The sequence below is a fragment of the Silurus meridionalis genome, chromosome 15 (assembly GCF_014805685.1).
Source record: "Silurus meridionalis isolate SWU-2019-XX chromosome 15, ASM1480568v1, whole genome shotgun sequence".
Taxonomy (NCBI): Eukaryota; Metazoa; Chordata; class Actinopteri; order Siluriformes; family Siluridae; genus Silurus; species Silurus meridionalis.
The window spans coordinates 2,548,817-2,568,881 of NC_060898.1; the positions used below are offsets into that span (position 1 = coordinate 2,548,817).

At 42.1% G+C, this 20,065-nt stretch overlaps 2 protein-coding genes across 2 annotated transcripts in view; both read right to left on the reverse strand.

Moving 5' to 3' along the window:
• dym (dymeclin) overlaps nucleotides 1-13,443 on the reverse strand; it is a 55,245-nt gene extending 41,802 nt beyond the window's left edge. Inside the window, exons 1-7 of the mRNA XM_046867779.1 lie at nucleotides 13,226-13,443; nucleotides 10,453-10,707; nucleotides 8,644-8,696; nucleotides 8,284-8,377; nucleotides 7,627-7,760; nucleotides 7,115-7,187; nucleotides 2,735-2,860 (exon numbers count right to left, since the gene is read on the reverse strand). Coding sequence (XP_046723735.1) covers nucleotides 2,735-2,860; nucleotides 7,115-7,187; nucleotides 7,627-7,760; nucleotides 8,284-8,377; nucleotides 8,644-8,696; nucleotides 10,453-10,592 — 620 coding nt within the window. The 5' untranslated portion in view covers nucleotides 10,593-10,707; nucleotides 13,226-13,443. The remainder of the gene's footprint in view (nucleotides 1-2,734; nucleotides 2,861-7,114; nucleotides 7,188-7,626; nucleotides 7,761-8,283; nucleotides 8,378-8,643; nucleotides 8,697-10,452; nucleotides 10,708-13,225) is intronic.
• A 1,660-nt stretch (nucleotides 13,444-15,103) lies between these two features.
• Nucleotides 15,104-20,065, reverse strand: part of atp8b1 (ATPase phospholipid transporting 8B1) — a 29,940-nt gene continuing 24,978 nt past the window's right edge. Inside the window, exons 23-28 of the mRNA XM_046868200.1 lie at nucleotides 19,804-20,027; nucleotides 19,204-19,287; nucleotides 18,864-19,109; nucleotides 18,643-18,781; nucleotides 18,129-18,259; nucleotides 15,104-16,895 (exon numbers count right to left, since the gene is read on the reverse strand). Coding sequence (XP_046724156.1) covers nucleotides 16,674-16,895; nucleotides 18,129-18,259; nucleotides 18,643-18,781; nucleotides 18,864-19,109; nucleotides 19,204-19,287; nucleotides 19,804-20,027 — 1,046 coding nt within the window. The 3' untranslated portion in view covers nucleotides 15,104-16,673. The remainder of the gene's footprint in view (nucleotides 16,896-18,128; nucleotides 18,260-18,642; nucleotides 18,782-18,863; nucleotides 19,110-19,203; nucleotides 19,288-19,803; nucleotides 20,028-20,065) is intronic.

The window sequence follows — 20,065 nt, forward strand, 5'->3', positions numbered from 1 at the left end:
GATAGTGTACATGACTAAATACTGGATTTTATTTCAAGCTAAATGTCATTTTCTATAGTGACACATGTTAAATAGGCTATAGGGCCAAAAATGCTGTATATCCACACCAAGCTATTGAAGATCCCATTCCAAAACCATGGACATTATTACAGAATCAGTCTCCTTGTGGTGTTCTAATGAGCTCCACTTTGTGTCCTGCTGAGACATGTTTTGCTCTCCTAGTAGAAATGAAGGAAACGTTTCATGCTGCATCCAAAAACGTCCTCTACAGGAAGGAATTTATGACCACTGAGCGATGAAGTGAATAACACTGATTATCTCTTCATTATGGCACCTGTTAGATGGTGGGATATATCAGGCAGCAGGCGAACATTTTCAATTGCTGAAACCGTCTTGGGAAAGTGCGATTCTATAAGAGGAAGGTGTTGATTAATTCTCCATGTCGGCCCCCAAGACGGGTAAAAGCCCGAGCTGTTTTTTTCTATTTTTCTAAACAGCTTAATGGACATGAATGCAACAATAATGGGATAAAAACCCATTCTTTATTCAAAAGTTCTGCAGGACCAAATGAACTATAAACAGCGTTTCTATAGTAAAAACCTGCGCAATGGCGTCTGGAAGTCTAGACATCTGGATGTGGAAGGAGTCTCCAGTGTCCGAGGTAAAGCGGAAACCGGTCTTCAGAACTCGTGTCCCCCGCTCCCAATAACATGGTCTTATTAACGTTTAAAAAAAAAATAATTAAAAAAATTTTAAAAAAGCAACCGGATTCAAACGAAATATCTGTCCAGACCTCTTGTCTGTTCGAAGTCTAGACGACTGGATGTGGAAGGAGTCTCCAGTGTCCAGAGGTAAAACTAATCTTTGAGCTTTTTTCGAAGATGTGACGAAGTTCCAACTCCAACTATGCAGTGAAGGTGTGGGAGGCGGTCGCTTATAATTTTTTAGATCGTTAGTTCAAATCCCAGCCACTCCGAGCTGCCAGTCCAGGGGCCCCTGAGCAAGGCCCTTAAGCCCATAGTTGCTCAGTTGTATGAATGATATAAATGCAAGTCGCTCTGGTTAAAGGCATGTGCCAAATGCGATGAATGTAAATGCAGACGCCCCCTTACTAGTGTTATGTAGAACATCTAAGTAGCGAACCACCTGGAAACCTGACAAAATCTTTCAGTAGAAAATTAACCAAAAGACGACTTCAAGCAGTCTTTATTTTTCCCTGAAAAGTGTGACTAATCAGAAAAAGAGTACGGGGTAAGAAGCGTGTTTGTGTTACAGGGTTAACGGTCTTTCCCGTGTGCCCTGGCTCCCCTCCCAGCGCTAATGCAACATGAAAGGAAAAAAAAAAAAAGAAAGCGGCTACAAAAACAAGCACGCGATTCGAAAACGCGTCCGAGTCACGCTGACTCCGCAGTTCTCGCACTTACAGAACACGCCAAGCAAAGCCAAGCAAAGCCAAGCTGCAACGTTCTCGCTCCAATATCTCCCGTCCTTTGCTGCCCCCGGGGTCTCACTTTAACTCGATCGCACCCTGTTGCAGGCCACCGGAGTAGAACTGGCTCCACGCAAACCTTCGGATCTTTGGCAGACGGCGGTTTCTGCGAACGTGGGAACAGTTCTGAGAAAGCGGTGTCGATCCTGATCCCGGGGCTGGGAAAGACGCCTGCCTGGGGAGAAAGCTCCGGTGCACAAGCTGATATGGTGCCAATGGTTTGGGTTTCAGCTTCTTAAATCAGGGGAAAAAAAAAAAAAAAAAAAAGAGGTCGATGGAGCCGGATTGGACACAGTGACTGCTCAAAAGATCCGAAGTAAGAAAAGTGGTATCGGAGTTGCATTAATGATACGTTTAAAGCTCTCGCTGAGATTTCATCCGATCTCTCAGATAGGAAACGGGCCAGAACCGAACGACCAACAATGTCACCTTTGAGACACCGCGGTAGAATGTCGGCTTGCGAGCGATTGCCGTAATGCGGCATCGCCGATGGCCCGGTGCTGCACCCGAAACCGAGCCAAAGTAAAAAAAAAATAATAAAAAAGTACCGCAGCCAAATAACTTTGCTGACTGAGCTCAGGGAGGTGAACTTCAAGGCCGACGTGATGATGCTAATGAGACCCGTGAATGAACTTAAAGAGGGGAACAGCTGCTGAATTAATGAAGCCACTCATTTCCATTCTGAACGGCAGGATGCTGTCAATGGCCGTCTGCCTCCCGCAGCAAGGAGGCATAGGAAATGAGACGGTACGGTTCCTGACGTTGTGTGGTACGGCAAGGTTATCGGCGGGAAAGTAAACTTGCAGGACACTCGGCTTCTTTACGTTAGGCCTGCTCTTATAAGATCTTCGTAACCGTTTGCTCAGAAGGTTTAGACCCATGCCCTCGCGCTAACGAGCATCTCGTAAACAAACAAGTCTGCAGTGTCCACGGTTTCGTCAATTTGTGCTACTCGTCTCGGCACCTTGTTATTTTGAGATTTTGAGTAACGGTGTGTAGCGAGTAATGTTTGCTGGAGATGTAAACGCTGCTTGCTATTAGAATCGCACGCTACCGCCACCTGCTGGTATGTAAGAGTTATGTTCTCACACAAGCGCAGAACATACACACTAGTTAGCAGTTCGGTGTGTTTCAGTGCAACTTCGTTTTGCCCCGACGCATTCAACAGCACAGTAAGCATCGTTTTTGCCGTGTATCTACTTTAATCCAGTACTGACGCTACAATCATTAAGTCCACAAACTCACCATCGCCCCCTGGTGAGGCACCGATAGATATGCCCCTCCCTCAGGATGTCCTTGTGGAACAGTTGATAGGACAACAGAACCAGCAGGGTGGTCACTGCCTCGAACAGGATGTTGTAGGTGATGTCCCTAAAAAAACAACATGAAAAAGAAAAAAAAAAAAGTAACAAGTCAGAAAAGACGTTAGATTGCTATAAGCCAACGCTCCATTTATAAATAAACAAAACAAAAGAGCTCGGAGCCACGGCGCTGCTCGGAGTTAATTAGTTGCGGCTCTATTTCAGTGTAGCGCAGCTGCTAAATGAAGTGCAGAGGGGTGACACCTTTTAGGCTAATCGTACGGCGGGGGGTGTTAACGTGTGCTAACCGGCGCTGGCGAGCCGGAGTTCCTTCGTGTTACCCGTGCCGAGAGCAATTGATCTGCGGTCGTCGAGTCGCCGAGGCCTGTAGCTTATTGTGCTCGCGATGAGGCGAACTCCGCGACCTCGGCATCGCTCTCGCTCAAAAGCTCTCGCTCATTGTTCGCCGTTTCCTTCCCTAGCCGTGTCGGATTTGCTTCCACTTGGCACAAACACCTTTTACTTTCACACACACACACACACACACACACACACACACACACACACACACACACACCAGTTTACACACACTCATTGTGCTCATACAGTACATTAGGCAATGAATGAAACCCACTCAAGGGTTATAGGAAAATAAGCGGCGACAAGATAAAGTGGATTATTCTCCCAGAACTGCGTGTTCTGTGGTGTTTATCCGTCCTGCAGTCCAGATGGAATTGCATGGTGCTGGAGTACGGAATGGAGCCGTGATGGTTTCTGTCTCTTCTGTCACATGAAACAACCCCAAACCAATAAGTGTCCACCTCCATGTTTGACTGTGAGGGTGAAACACCTGCAAACATCATCTCTCATGTTGTCAGTCGTACACGAGTTCTTCTGTTAGAAACAAAAACGTCACCTTTGGACTCCACAGAACTTTCTTCCATTTATTCACTGTTTTTGCCTTTTACTGAGCGTGTTGAATCTAAACAAAGGGAACATGCGTGCATCTCAAAAACCATAAAAGACCAGGTGTTTCCAGACGTTTGACTCGAATCAGGACTCCTTCAGGACTTTGGTATCGCTCGATCGTTCTCAGAGAGTTTGTCAAAGCTTTGTTTAATACACCATTTAACAGAATCTTTCACAAAAGCAGCAGGTTCTCGCCGTTTATTCCGAGGACGTAAGTGAACACGATCGGATCGCTGGTTCTGATTCATTCACCTCAAAGGCTCGTCAAACGTCTCCCGGACATTTTCCTGACGCTGCAGAGCCCCCCCTCAAAAAAAAGAAAAGCAAAAGGACGTTTCTCCTGCCTGCTTACCGGCACGAGCGCTCGTTTCATTACTGTAATTGGCAGTTAGCGCTGCGTTAAAGGAGTCAAATTAACCGCTGAATGATTTCATGGGACTCGTTTAATGATGATGGAGTCAGCGCTAACGTCCTCGCGAGAGCCTGCTGACACACGCCGCTGAGAGTTTACAGTGTAAACTATTAATGGTTAATGGAACTGCGGCTGCAAGGTTTTCCGAACACATGCTCTCGTCCCCCACCTTGAACAAACTGATGAGTCTGCATTTGTCCGAGGGAAAAACTAAAGACACAGCGAGATTGTTAAAAACCTTAAGAGTTGCACAAAACAAAAAAAAAAAAGGTCAACACAAAGCAACTTTTGTTTTGATTTGATTTGAAGACCATTTAAGTCTACATGAAGATATTTTCTCTAGGCGAGTTCTTTTGCTTCTCGGAAAGCTACAGCTGGATGGAAGCTAGTTGGTAGCTATTGCGTAATAAAAGAGCTGGATGATGGATGGGAATGAGCAGATGACCAAATAAAGAGAATAAATAAGCGTAAATATATATATATATATATATATATATATATATATATATATATATATATATATATATATATATATATATATATATATATATATATATATATATAAATTAATTCTGCCCCCTTGTGGCCATACAAGATTAGACACTAAACATGTTTTGTTGGTTAGAAGAAAAGCAAAAAAAAAAAAAATAAATGGACAGAGCAATGGAATTTATATACAAAATAAATATAAATACACGCCCATCTGAGCTTGTTGTTATCCGGGCTAATTCACTTCCCTCCCCGCCTCCGCTCCCGGCTAACAAGTCGATAAGACGATCTCCGTCTCCAGAACGGGCGGAAACCTGCGCCGGGACGGAGAACGAAAGCATCTCGTGTTTGGGATGTTTAGGAGCTTTTGAACGCGGCCCAAGATTCTTTTGCGCGAGCACGTAGCTAGGAAATCAGAAAAATGTCAACAAAAGGGGGGGGGCTGAAAATAATACCATTCTGCACATTAACAATGGAACGGCCCGGTGTTAGCAGAGTTCCACAAGCAGGAGCCAGAGTAAATAAAACTCACTCTGCTCCTCTCTGACTGGACCGGGCAGAAATAATAAAGTGTTTACATTTTTATAGCCTGAATGGTTCATGTCCCCAAATCTGTCATTGATTAGTCTCTCTCTTTATGTTTAATAAAAATACACCAGTTCTGTACACCTCTGTTTAGAGAATACACTCGACTAGCCGTCTAAGGAAGGAGAATAAATCTCTTCTCTCTCTCTTTTACACAGAGAGAGAGCGAGAGAGAGAAATACATGCTTCCAGGCGATAAGAGGAACGCAGTCTGGCAAAGAGACAGATGTGCAGACACACAAAGAAAAAGAGAGACACACAAAACCGAGACAACAAAGAGACATGTACAGACAGAGGGACACAGGTAAAGAAACAAAAACAAGGCAGATGAAAGAGGGACACAGACGGACAGACAAGAGATATGTTCACACTGACAAAGACAAAAGAGATAGACAGACAAAAAAAAAAAAAAAAAGAGAGAGATGTGCAGACAGACACGTGTAGAGAGAAAACAAAAAGAAACAGACTGAAATAAAGGGGCAAATTTCTCACAGACAAAGAGACACGCACAATAAAAAAAATGGCAGAGAGGGACACAGAGAGAAAGACAAATAAAGAGAGACCCCAAAAAAAAAAAAGACACAGGCGGCTTTAGGAGACAGACGGGGAAAAAAAAAAAAGCCATGTACAGACAAAACACAGGTAAAGAGAGACAACAAAAAAAGAAACCAGGAAAGAGAGAGAGGCAAAGACATGCAGACAGACAGAGAGAGACACACAAAAAGAAACAGACTTAAGAGAGACCAAAAAAAAAAAATGACTGAAAGAGTCAGGCACAAAGAGAAAGAGCGAGGAGATGTGCACACAAACAAAGCCAAGAAAATGACAGACACAAAGAAAGATCGAGAGAGAGAGAGAGAGAGAGAGAGAGAGAGAGAGAGAGAGAGACACACACACACACACACACACACACACACACACACACACACACACACACACACACACACAGACAGAAAGAAAGACATGCAGGCAGAAACAGTATCATACACAGAAAACACACAAATGAAGACAGAAAGGAACAAACAGACTCTGGCAAATAGGAGACACAGAAAGAGACGCACTGAAAAAAGAAACAGTCAAAAAGGCAGACAGACGGACAGACAGACAGACGTCTCTCACGCTTGAACAGCACACCGCAGTCATCACAGTCATTATTAAAGACCTCATTTTGCCGTAATGTATGAGATATGATTAAGTGCAGACGAGACAAGGACAATCTGGAATATTCCAGGGACACACAGAAAAATCGGACACAGATTCCATTTCACGTAGGAGACAACCGAGAGCGGGACACGACGCAAGACGCACGAAAGGGGATTGGTTAAGTTCCCTTAACACTAATTATATTATAATTACTTATTAATAGATATAACACCCCACACACACAGACACACAGACACACAGACACACAGACACACAGACACACAGACACACAGACACACAGACACACAGACACACAGACACAGCGCTGGAGCAGCTGCCTGGATGATGAAGCACTGAGAGCCGGTCAGGAGCGAGGTGTGTGTCCACTCGAGCGTGAGAGACAGCAGGTCAGCACAGGGTCAGCGTGATATACGACGAGTCGTGAGAAAAGAGTGTGTGTGGAAAAAGTATTACAGCGTAACGGGGACAAGTTGTCAAAGCCTTTAGTATGGGAGGGACATCTTCGGTTTGTCCCGTCGATCACAGAGATGTTAGCCAATCGTAGGCCTCGGAGAACCCGCGTATGTAGAAGATGGCAGATGTTTAGATTTCGTCCGAATGTATACGTTGCTGTGCAGCACAGCAGAGAAAAAAAAACACACTTTCCCGGAATTAGTTTTATTTTTAAAAAGGAGAAACAAATAAAAGCTCAAAGCTGAAACTTACAGGAGAGGAACCTCCACGATGAGATGAACCAAGTTGCAGATCAGCTCCTCCAGCAGATCTTCACTGCTCGCGTCTGGAAGAAAAAAAAAAAAAAATTTAAATAAAAATGAATTCACACAGGACAAAAAAAAATTATATTTCTTTCTGTAAACTACATGGCCAAAAGTATGTGGACACCCGACCGTAACGTTTACATGTACCCTTTTGAACATCTCGTTTTGCATCTAATTCCACGCCAATAAGTTCCACTAGATTTTGTGGAGATATTCAGCCACAAGGGTGTGAGTAAAGTCACGTCATGACGTAGATGAGGCCTGTTCCAATTCACCCCAAAAGCTGCTCAATAGGGTTGGAGCTCTATAGCAGAAGATCTATTCGGGGAAAAAAATTGGGTGTCCCGATACTTTTGGGCACAGTGTGTAAAAACCCTGAGCCACAGAAAAGCCTCGGCGCAAACCGGGCCGGAAATACGCTCATGTCTTTCAGTCTAGACCTGTGCTTCCGCACATTACCGCAAGATCCTGGCGCCCTCATGTGGTAGGTGAACTGTAAGAGCAGCTCTTCCTCGTTCATCTCTCGGATGAAGACTTTGAGCAGGCAGCGCACCAGGAACAGGGCGTTGTGGGCCTGCCAGATGAACAGCTGACTGCAGAAAAAAGAAGAAAAAAAAAAGAAATATTTAAGAAGGCGCTTAGCATGAAAACTATTTACGCAAATGTACGCTCCTTTAAATGCCTTTAAGATACACAATACGGCCAAAAGTATTGAGATGCCCGACTTTTCCACCCTGATGTAGATCTTTCCCAATATGGGAGGCACGCAAATGTGCATCGGAACATCTTTGGATGCGTTTCTTGAACCAGGAGACCAAAATCTGATGTTGTAGAGCTCCAACCCTGTTGAACATCTATTTATCTGTAAGTGACTTTTCTACCAGCCTAATGACATGTCACAAATCTCCAAAGAAAATCTAGTGGAACATCTTCCAAGAAGAGTGAAGGTTATCAGGAGAAGGGAAAAATAAATAAATGTAATAATAAAAAAAAAAATGCAGACGATGTGGAACGGAACGTTTTTTTTTTTTATCATCTTGCGGTGAGGCGTCCACAAACTTTTGGCCATAGAGCGTACAGCTTGAATCCTATATGCCACATGGAGTTTGTACTTACTCTTGGCATTCGGTGGAGATCTTCAGCTCTTTGGTTCTGGCCAGGAACACTCTCACCAAAGCGCTGAAGTTTCCCGATCTGGGATTGTTCTTGACTGAAACAGATTTTTGAAAAATAATAAACAAACAAACAAACAAAAGAAAAATAAACAAATCAGCCCAGTTCAAGGCATCAGAACCCAGAACACAACACAGAACATCTGACAGTGTTATAACTTGTGTAATATGGGTTACATCTCTCATGCTCCAAATCCTATTTTGCTGCATGATGTTCATCAATAAGACACAAGTTTGTGAGAAGGAAAAAAAAAAAGGAGAAGAAAAGAAAAACACAAAACATAATAAAAGACATGGGACGTACTTAAGGTTTTGGCGAGGGGGATGACCGCCTCCTCCAAGAGCTTAGCATCGCCGCTGAAACGGGAAAAATAAAAAAACAGAAAAGATCAAATGAATTAAATTCGGATGTATTTCGGTATTTTCAGCAGGTCAAGAAGCTTTTACTGTCATTTCATCCATAGAGCTGCTGCAGTACACAGAGACACGTCTCTCCAGAACCCTGCTCCATAAACCACAGGACTTAATGTAGTCCTCGAAGATCTGTGCTTATGATCACACTGGGAGAGCGTCAGCATCCATAATATGCGGCCAAAAGTATTGGAACACCGGACTTTTCCAACAATTGGAATTGTTCCCTTCTGGTGAACTAGGAGACGAAAACCTGTTCCAGCATGACGATACCCCCGTGCACAAATCCAGCTCCATGAAGATCTACATGGGTGGGAATAGATCTGTTACAGGGCTCCAACCCTATTGATTATGATGAATGTGAACCCTGACTGCACCCCAGGCCTCCTCACCTCATCTCCACAATCTCCACAAAAGTCTAGTGGAACATCTTCCCAGAAGAATGGAGGAAACAGCAAATGGGGACGTTGCATGGAGATTTTGGAGTGTGTTTGTGGACATTTGTGTTCATCAGCCACAAGTGTGTTAGTAAAGTCCTGTACTGATGTAGATGAGGCGAGAAGGTCTGAGGTGCACTCAGTGTTCGCATTCCTCCCGAAAGGTGTTCAGTAATGTTGGAGCTCTATAGCAGGCCACTTCATCGTCCTCTCTGAACCATATCTTCATGGAGCTGGCTTTGTGCATGTCGCTATGCTGGAGCAGGTTTGGGTTCATAAATGTTCAAGTGATCGCAATATTTTATTATCCACCCAAAGACGTCCTGTACAATTGTGTGCCTCCAGCTTTGTGGTAACAGTTCGGAGAAGAACCACATCTGGCAGGAAAGTTCAGGTGTCCCGGTACTTTTGTCTGTATAGCAGTACATATGCAAATTAAACTTCTTAAGCAGATTTTTGATCATGGTTTATGATCCTCTAATCAATATTTTGCACTGGTTATTGAAGTTTTATGGTGTATAATACTAACGAATTCAAAAAGTTCATCATCGCCGCTGAACGGTTCGCTGCGTTTCTACCTGAAGGTCTGTGTGGGGGGTGTGTTAGGGTTTTGCGTCGATGGATGTAAACTCATTAACACCCGCTGTGTGCTTTACTGGAGCCTGAAAGTCACTTTGGATCAGCGAGTGCATTGAAATGCAGAGCGCCGAAAGGCAGGTATTCAATTAGCGGAAGATGTTTTCTGCCTCAGGAAAGAAGGGGAGGAGAAAAAAAAAAAAAAAAGCGCAAGATGATATTAAAATCCTGAGATTACTGTGTGTGTGTGCGCGCACGTGTGTGTGTTTGCGTATACGTTCTCGTTATGTTCTCCGTTTTCCCCACTTCATTACGCCGTTATGAGAGCGGCCTCTACAGGCGAATCACTGACGGAACGTGCTGTTTTTACACACAAGACTGCTATATTATATTTATCATCTGTAATTTAGTAATTATATAATTATGGTTATGTTACCCTTTAGAACAGATGGTTAAAGGTCTTACTCAAGGACCCCAAGAGAGGCGGCAATGAGGCCTCAACCTTCTGATTAGCTTTGTGCCATGTGATCTGCTAGATCAGCTCAGCGTCATACGGGCTGCTGTTGGGGCACATGGGGGCGGAGCTACAAAACACCAGAGTTTCTCCTAGGAATTAACTTTGTCACAGAAGCTGATGTGTGTGTGTGTGTGTGTGTGTGTGTGTGTGTGTGTGTGTGAGAGATGCACACCTGCAGGAGGGGCTGGTGAAGGTGAACGAGATGAGCTGGTTCCAGAAAGGCTCGTTCTCCGAAATGGGCTCAGGACCAATCAGAGTGCGGATGCTCTGACTTTCGGCCAGGTCGCTCACCTGGCTCGTGTTGGCACCCATAGCTGCCGCACACACACACACACACACACACACACACACACACACACACACACACACACACACACACACACACACGGAAACTTCCTCACAGCCTCATCACCTCACAAGGCGAACCCTGCAGAAACAAAGCGTTCATAAACATTACACTGGACGTTCAACAGTTACCAAATTTGCCCTCACAATATATGTAAGGAATAAAAGCTGCAGGGGAGGTGTGTGTGTGTGTGTGTGTGTGTGTGTGTGTGTTATATTTTTATCTATTAAAAGTAACATTACGTGTTATAAAACATCCCCAAAACAGTAAAGCGCAAAAAAATGATCAAAATAATGCAGTGAAAGAACCCCCTCGCACTGAAGACTCCTTCCTCCAATGTGAGATAAACCCGCTACAGAAAATATAAACAATCTGCACAGTGTTTGATTAACCAGCACCTTCTACCAATCAGACGGTGGCGCTGTAGTGTTTTCTAAACCACAACTTATTTTATTGGAACAGGAAGTACAGAGTTAATATAAAATTAGTCGTGTGTATTCAGCGTGTTAATGACCAGGCTGAAACGTGATCATTACAGGTGTGTTCTCTGGGGATGAAGAAATGTGAACAAAAGGAGAAGAAAAATCTGCTGAAAAAAAAAAAAAAAAAAAAACCCAAAAGACGTGTCTCTCAGCTGACGATCCCGGAAGAAACAATTCGGAACAGGAAGAACATAACAAGGATGATTAAAAGGCAGTAAGAACAGACAGAAAACAGAGAGAGAAGGACACAGAGGCACAATCAGATGACACAGGAGAAAGACACTGACAGACCGAAAGAGACAGACTCACAGACGGAAAGACACACAAAGACAAAAAGATAAACTCTCGGCCGAAAGACACAGATGGACAGACAAAGACTTACAGAAAGACAAAGGCACAGACAGAATTACACAGATGGACAGACAGAAAGACAGGCAGAAAGACACAGATGGACAGGCAGAAAGACACAGATGGACAGGCAGAAAGACAGATGGACAGACAGAAAGACAGATGGACAGACAGAAAGACAGATGGACAGACAGAAAGACAGGCAGAAAGACACAGATGGACAGACAGAAAGACAGGCAGAAAGATACAGATGGACAGACAGAAAGACAGACAGAAAGACACAGATGGGCAGACAGAAAGACACAGATGGACAGACAGAAAGACAGATGGACAGACAAATAAATGAAGTGCCATTTAGACAGGCAGACATTAACACACAAAGACAGGCAGGTAGACAGACTAACCATCAACCTCAAACTTAAGCAAAACTGTTGATTATCGTTTCAGTCCAATCTGCACGGGTCACTCGCTCGTCACATGATCACGCGTGTTAACATGCTTCTTCCACGTGACGTCATAAAAAAACCTCCAGACTCTCGTTTATTTAAATATGATTAAACTTTACACACAGTGAGTTCTACATCCCTGCTCCTGTAAACCTCAACGCTTCCTACATACAAGTTATTGTTTAACCGAGACAGCTGAGCATCTCAGCACACACCCATTATATATACACACACACACACACACACACACACACACACACACACACACACCCAAAACGGTTTGAGCGAGAGAAAAAGAAACAGGTGGAACAGGAGCAGGTGTTTGTTCGGCACGTCCGCACCTTGCATCCTGGTCCGATCCAACAGAAGAGCGGAAGGTTGCGAGATTTAATTCCCAGCACTCCGGTGCCTACTGGGCCCTTAAACAAGGCCTTCAGCTTCTCAGTCAGAGGAATGACATAAATTAAAGTCTTTATACTACTACATAACTGACAACACATGTCCCAGCTTGCTGGATCAGAGTGCAGGGTCAGCCATGATACGGCACCCCTGGAGCACAAAAAAGTAAGGGCCTTGCTCAGGGGCCCAACAGTGATGATACTGACCTTCCGATCAGTAACCAACAGCCTTAACCACCGAGCTACCCCATAAACATGTACACCAAACCCAGGAAGCTGAGCCATAACACAGTGGTTAAAACTCAGACGGCCGAGGGTTTAAGCCCCCAGTATCATCAAGTAGTTCCCCTCCTGGGCCCCTGGGTAAGGCCCTTAACCCTCTATGCTCCAAAGGTGCTGTATTATGCCTGACCCTGCCCTTCCCAACATCGCTGCGATATACAAAGTAAGAATTATCAATGCTGTAACGTATATATTTAAGTAAAACACCCTAAAGTAGTTTTAAATAGGAAACAGATCAGCCAATGAGGACCAGGGACGTCAGAACGCGTGAATGACGTCATAACCCTTTCGCACCTGGAGTTGGGAAACGGTTTGGCTCGTCATGCTGCACTATTAACCAGCAACTAACTAACCAACTAACTAACTAACTAGTTAGACTGAACCTAAACCACGTGATGCAACCCGGAAGTTTTTAGAACTTGCATGCAAAGATGACAGCGCTGGCTAGTTTCTCCAAAGCTAGCATTAAAACTTAAAAACAAAAACAATTATTGCATTGCGCGCACTGTTTTTTTCTCTTTAAATATGCACATTTACATATAATTATAGATATAATTCAGTGGTCCCGTGCTGTCGCAGATTCACAGTTAGCTTAGCTACCTAGCAAGCCGGCTTAATGAGTAGTGTTTTTTTGCTAACTCACCTACAAAATGGCGGCTATGGCAGCTCTGGGTTTTTAATATAAATATGTATAATATCCTTGACGAAAGGTCTTTGTGCCGAAATGCGAACTTATTAAAGGTAAAGCCTCTTCGTCAGGAATGTGTGCTAGCCAGTTCAGCTCGTTAGCTAGCATTCCCCAAACAGTGGCTTTGACGTGCCGTCCACGTCGCCCAGCGACCGTACAGCTGCACCTGAAGCCTTCTTATTCTCATCTCAATAATACCCGCCTCGCGTGCTCTGATTGGCCGGAACTCGAATCATTATCCAATCGGAAAGGCCTATGATGAGGCATCAGCCAATCACAATCACAAAGGGCGGGACTTGTTTGAAAACCAATACGGAAGTATTCAGTGCGTAAATGTAACGTAAAAGGGGGGAGGGATAGTGCGCATGCGTGGTTGCCAATTCTTTGATTTTGACAGGTGAATGGTGAGTAATATATCATTTTTTAATGTCCTAGGTTTATAATAAAACATTTTGAATAGTCTACACATCTGATTTGATTAATAATAATGAAAATACAATGGATTTTCTATTACTGAATCTGATAAAACACACAAACTTTTTTCCCCATTATTTGAACTATAACTTATTATAACTTGGATAATCATAGAATTAGATAATCATTTCAGTGTAAATAGAATGAAAACATTATAATGAATATGTCTAGTTACATATCTATATAATAATATATGTATTATAATGAAGATACACAGATCAGCATAACATTATGACCACCTGCTGCTAAAACAGTTCAGACCCGTGGAGCATCAACAGCATGAACTTCTTCAGCAGTTTGAGCTACAGGAGCTTGTCTGTTGGATTGGACCAGCCTTCGCTCTCCAGGCATCACCCACCCATGACCCTGTCCCTGGTTCACCACTGTTTTTTCCTTTATGGTGTTAAGAGACACGTGTTCCTTTTGCAATTTGCAATAAACAATGTTATATAATTAGGGATTTTCATTTCCCTGAAACTGTCACCTTAGGCAGTTCCTTCCCATTCCATACTTGAACATTCACTGTCTGGAATTGCGGCTCATTAGGACCGACTTCGAGTCCGAGTTGTGTAAGTGTTATTTCAAGAGCAAACAGTCGTCTGGAGTGATATCTAACCATAGAGTCCTGCCCAGTCACCGCACCTAAATCCTATTGAAATGGTCTGAGATGAACAAGAAATCTCCAAATAGTGAAGAACATCTTTGGATTCCAAAAGTGTGTAAAGCTGAAGAAATTTTCTTCTTCTTCTTCCGGCTTCTCCCATTAGGGGTCGATAAAGAAGTAATCTTCTTCTTCTTCTTTTGGCTTCTCCCATTAGAGGGATCCACAGCGGATCATCCGTCTCCATACCCCCCCTGTTCTCTACATCCGCCTCTTTCAAACCAACTACCTGCATGTCTTCCCTCACCTGGTGCATTCTCCTACTGATATACCCCATGTCCCTCCTCTGCACATGTCCAAACCATCTCAATCTCACCTCCCTTACCTTGTCTCCAAAACATCCTACATAAGTCGTCCCTCTAATAAACTTATATCTAATCCTGTCCATCCTCATCACTCCCAACGAACATCTCAACATCTTCAGCTCTGCTACCTCCAGCTCCACCTCCTGTCTTTTACTCAATTCCACTGTCTCTAATCCGTACAACATCACAGGTCTCACCACAATCCTAAAGAAGGAATATTGAATGAAAATCAAGGAGAACATCTGGACATAAATAGATTTGTTTGGTCAAAGAAAACAGCGTTGCATTGCATCATTTGTAGTGGATCTACTGTAGGTACACCGCAGAATATTCACAATTCCACAAAGAGATCAAACATTGATCTGGGATCAAACACTCGCAACAAACCAACGGTTATTTGTACACCTTTATTTATAGTTATTTGTACAAAGTATATTACAATACGTTAAAAACAACATTGTGTAAAATGTAGTTTTATTTGACTATCTAAGCATACGGCACTGGCGTCGCTGGCGATTCAGGCACATTTTCCTGTTCAGAAAACAGTACAAAGACACATAACAAATAATCATCATGGCAGATCGAGTTTAAATATGTAACAGTACGTCTGGGGTTTTTTTTGTTGTTGTTGTTGGTTAAAAATAGACCTTTCTCTCGACTTACCAATTCTATTACTGATACATAGTAGAGTATTAATCCTACTAAATTGTCAGTTTGTTAAAAGAATTTTGTTTTCTAACATATGGGAAATGTATGACACGAAAAACATGAAGGTAGAGAAAGAGAGAGAGAGAGAGAGAGAGAGAGAGAGGAAAAAAGAACAACAAACACTAGTCAAAGTGTGTAAAGAAAATGACACCATTCTGATCTGATCTACTCAACTAGAGACGGAAGTGCAATAGTAGTTATCTTAGTGTAAACATTGTTTAGAAGTTCTCCAACCTGCGACATCCCACACACACCCCCTCCCCCCCCAAAAAGAAAAGTGCGCTCGAGCATAATCCCACGTGGAAAACGAAAGGCTCGAGCTTTACAGTCGATATTCATGTGATAAAAGGAAAAAAATATTCACAAACCTATATATAAATTAAGAGACGTTATGATCTCGTTCTCGATCAAACTGAAGGTCGTTATGGAAAGGATCGAGAAAAGAACATGACCTTGAGAGAAGGCGTGCGAGGAGTTTCAGGCTTTTAAAGGTGCATCACGTGAACAGACGTTTCCATAGTACACGGTTGTGTTTGTGGATTTCGTAAAAATATATAAATCACATTTCAGTTAGAACAAAAATGAATGCCTCTTTTATAAGATTTTTGTTTGCATCGATGTCTGAGCTGCATAAAGCATCAACATGCCGAGTAAATTCAGTGATTTTGTGAAATACGAAAAATCCTATTAAAACATACCAAATATTTACCCTTGTGTTTTTAAGCAATATTTGACTTTTTTCATCTTTATTGTTATAATGAATGAACATTTTATATAACGCACCTTTTTTTTAAAAACAAACAAACAAAAAGTGGAAAGATAAAATCCTGAGATATCTAGTATTTGTAATGCACAGTATATTCTTTTTTAAAACCAGCACTAGTTTTCTTTATTATTATTATTATTTTTTTTTTGGTGAGTGGGAGAAAGTCTCGCTCACTACACGTTGTGTAAACGTTCTCGTTTGGTTCGTTCTGCTCTTTTTATCACTAATTCAAACCGATGCTGTGTTGAGCTTCCCTAACGTGACCTTCCCTACTCTTTTCTCCCCTGGATTCGGTTTCATTTTTTCTTTAATGAAAAGAAGGCGAGCAGATCAACCGGTCCCGGGGTTTTAAGAGCCAAAATGACAAAAAAACGGATCTGCAATCTCTTCATACGCGTCATTTTCCGAATTAATTAAAAAAAGAAGCTGAATGAACGTGTAAAATTTGTGTGAAAGGGAGGGAGGGCATTTTGTTGTTCCTCCCACGTCTCAGACGTTTTCGGGTATGGGTTCCTCCCTGATGCCCTCGCTAATATCCGTACGCTTGCGTGGCTTCTGGCGGATGCTCCGACCCGAAGCGATGAGATCGGCGTAGCCTCGGGAGTGAGAGAACGCATAGGCGGAGCGACGTGATCGAGCGCCACGCTGGAAAGCAGGAACCCTCTTTTTCTGCTCTTCCTCCATCTCGTACTTCTTCCTGTTTCTGAGAACCTACAGGTTGGAAAATAGATGCGCAGGTGAGACACTTGAATGATAATAATTAACCTACAGTAATTCAATGAATTATTAACACTCGTGTGTGTTGGAAGTGCAATAAAAAAAAAAAAAAAACATGGAATTTGAGAGTCTTGTAAAATTCATTTGCAAAAAAATTGTAATAAAAACTCTATTACACTGTGTTGCATGTCTCTGTGAAACGCGGTTTTGTGAGACAGTATGTGAGGAATAAAAGATCTCACCACCAGTGTTATGTCATACTTCTTGCATTTATAATTCTAAATACTTTAATAATCATTGACGATCTTGTAAAATAGTAATAATGCAGTGATCTGAATCACTGCAGCAGTTATACACAATTGTGCTCTCCCCGGCCCCTCATTTTTTCAACTCTGCTCAAATTAATTTGGGGGAAATAAATATGCAGCTTGTCGCATTACCACAACTATAGTGTGCCTCAGAGTTTAGTTTGTAAACTAAAATCTGTAGCTTCATCTTCATACCTTAAATAACACGAGAGTGAAGACTTCTTAAAGAAATACTAAATTACAACCCTCTTACAGAAAATATACAGGTTTCCTATTGACTTATTATTAAACCTATAAGCAAGAATTAAAAAAATACCTAGTATTCTTATTAACTGTATTACATGTTTGGAAATCACGACTGCTATTGTGCTTTTATCATAAAAATGAAGGTCGAATCGGCACAGATGGTCGATTGCTGGAACTATCAGCAAAAATCCATAACGATAGTTTTTCCGGGTTGCCTCTGTGGCTGGAGAGGCTGAGAATTATACGGTACTCCAGTGGCGGATCACTAAAGCCTGCTGTTTGTAATTTTTTTTTATTAATTTTGGATGTTTTTATTTAATTGGAGTGTTGCTTTTTGTTTCAGTTTGAATACATGTATTTTATTTTCCTCAATATTTATTAATATAATTAATATATTCGTATTTGTTTCGTTTTGCACATTTTCAAGATTTATTACTGTTGTTTTTTTATTCATTTAAAAAACTAATCGGTTGATTAATTTGCTATCGTCAATTACGATCCAGTATCAATAAAATCGGTTGGCCCCTAATCAAAATTCTTACAGGTTTTCCATTAAAAACAAACGTCTCCTCTTTCCATATATGCAGGATTGAAAAGGCAAATGGAAAAGGATTGATCACTACAATCTCTTCGGAACATTGAAGCCGAGTACTTCAACAGGTTAATCCTGTACCTTGTCTCCAACTGTGGGCCAGATGGTCTTACAGAGGAACTGGATACAGACGACTGGCAGGAGGCTGATGCCCACTGTTAGAATGATAGTGAGCCACAGGTACGGCTGCCGAAGTGCATTAGCGGCGACACCTGTGGATGGAAATTAAAAAAATAATTTAAAAAAATGCACTGATTATCAACTGTGCAGTAGATCAATTACGGCTCCCGGTTTCTTGCTCACATGTACGTCATTTACTTTGTAAAGTACCACATGTAGGGAAAAATGAAGATCAGGTCGTCTCCAAAATGGAAGCTGCAACTATATTATTATAATCTTATAGTCGAGTATGAAAGAATCGGGGCGGATATTAACGCTAACATGACCTAATGCTAGTACCTCCTGTCGCTGTGTAAGTTTAGAGATAGGAAGACTGCTATCTAAAACAATGTTAATATTAATATTTTCAGAAACACCCCTAATATACAATTTTATGAACATTTTACACGAATGGCATTACAGAAGAATCACATACCAGTGAATTTGAAGTTGGATGGGAAGATGACGTGTATTCCTGCACTCTGTATGTCGAACATGATGCCGAAGTAAATGGCTATACTTCCCAACACGGCGAAGCAGTTCACAAAAGTCCAGTACGAGGTGTCCAAGGAGATCTGATCGGTGACAGGAAATGACATGAACAAACAACAAACCACTTGGAAACCATTCAGCACAATTTGTTTCAGGACGCGATACCTGCAGGTTGACGATCATGATGAGCGAGGACGCAGTGACCACAGCGAAGGACTGGTAATCGGACGGCGCTTCTCCGTCCTGCCCCATCGTCTGCAGAAACGCTCCGTATGGGATGAAAAAGATGATGAGGGACGTGAAGATGCCTTGAAAGAGACTGATGAAGAAGTTCTTGTAATTAAACAGCGACCCCTGCTGACCCGGAAGGTACAACCTCGGAAAGCGCAAGCTCAGTTTGTCGTTCACGTCCTACGCGTGAGAAGGGAAAGAAATATTAGTTGAAATGCATCTTTAAATCTTATTGAAGAGATAAAATAATGCAGCTGTTCAACAAAGACGTCACCTGATCCAGCAACCCCACAAGGAGGACGGGTAAACTGCTATACAGCACGTTGTAAAGGGTGATGAACCAATCTTCGTAAGCAATCTAGCAAATAACAAAAAATGTCAATATAATAAAGAAAACAAAGCAAAAAATATTTCTAAATAAAAATGTAATGAATAGAGCAATTAGTAAGAAGAAAAAAAACAGAACTTGATGGTGTTACTGGAAATTATGGTTATATTTATAATTATATAATTAAAGGTGAGATGGTTTACTGATCTGCTAAAAGTAGATTTTATGTACTTTTAGTTTTTAAAAAAAAGTTCAATTTTAGTAGTTTAATGGTTTCAAATAGTTTAAAACCTGTAATTTTACTTTTAGGATTATTTTTTTTTTAAGTATGTTTTCTTTGAAATATTGTACTTAAATTAATTTTAAATCTGTTTCCAATTAAAAAAATAAATAAATACAAATTTCCTGAGTAAATATTAAAATGACCTACTATTTATTTGTTACTTTTACTTTAAATCACCAAAAATCACACAATCTCGATTAAAATCAGAAGGTGTTCCTAAGGGAGCCCTCTGCTCAGGCTGAATTCTGCATTTCGTCCCTCACCTGTGCAGAATATCCACTGAAAAACGAGTACCAGAAGTGAACCAGGGTGAAGGCGAAGTTCTTGAAAAAGAAGAAGCGCAAGAACTTGCACATGCGGATGTAGGACCAGCGGCCGTGCACCAGCAGGAGGCGCTGAAGGTAGCGGAACTGAGCGAGTGCGTAGTCACTGGACATCACCGCCTGCATGCCTTCTTGCCCGCTGATTCCCACTCCAATGTCTGCAGCTGCAGAACAACAGGAAAAGTCGTGTTATAGGAGATCA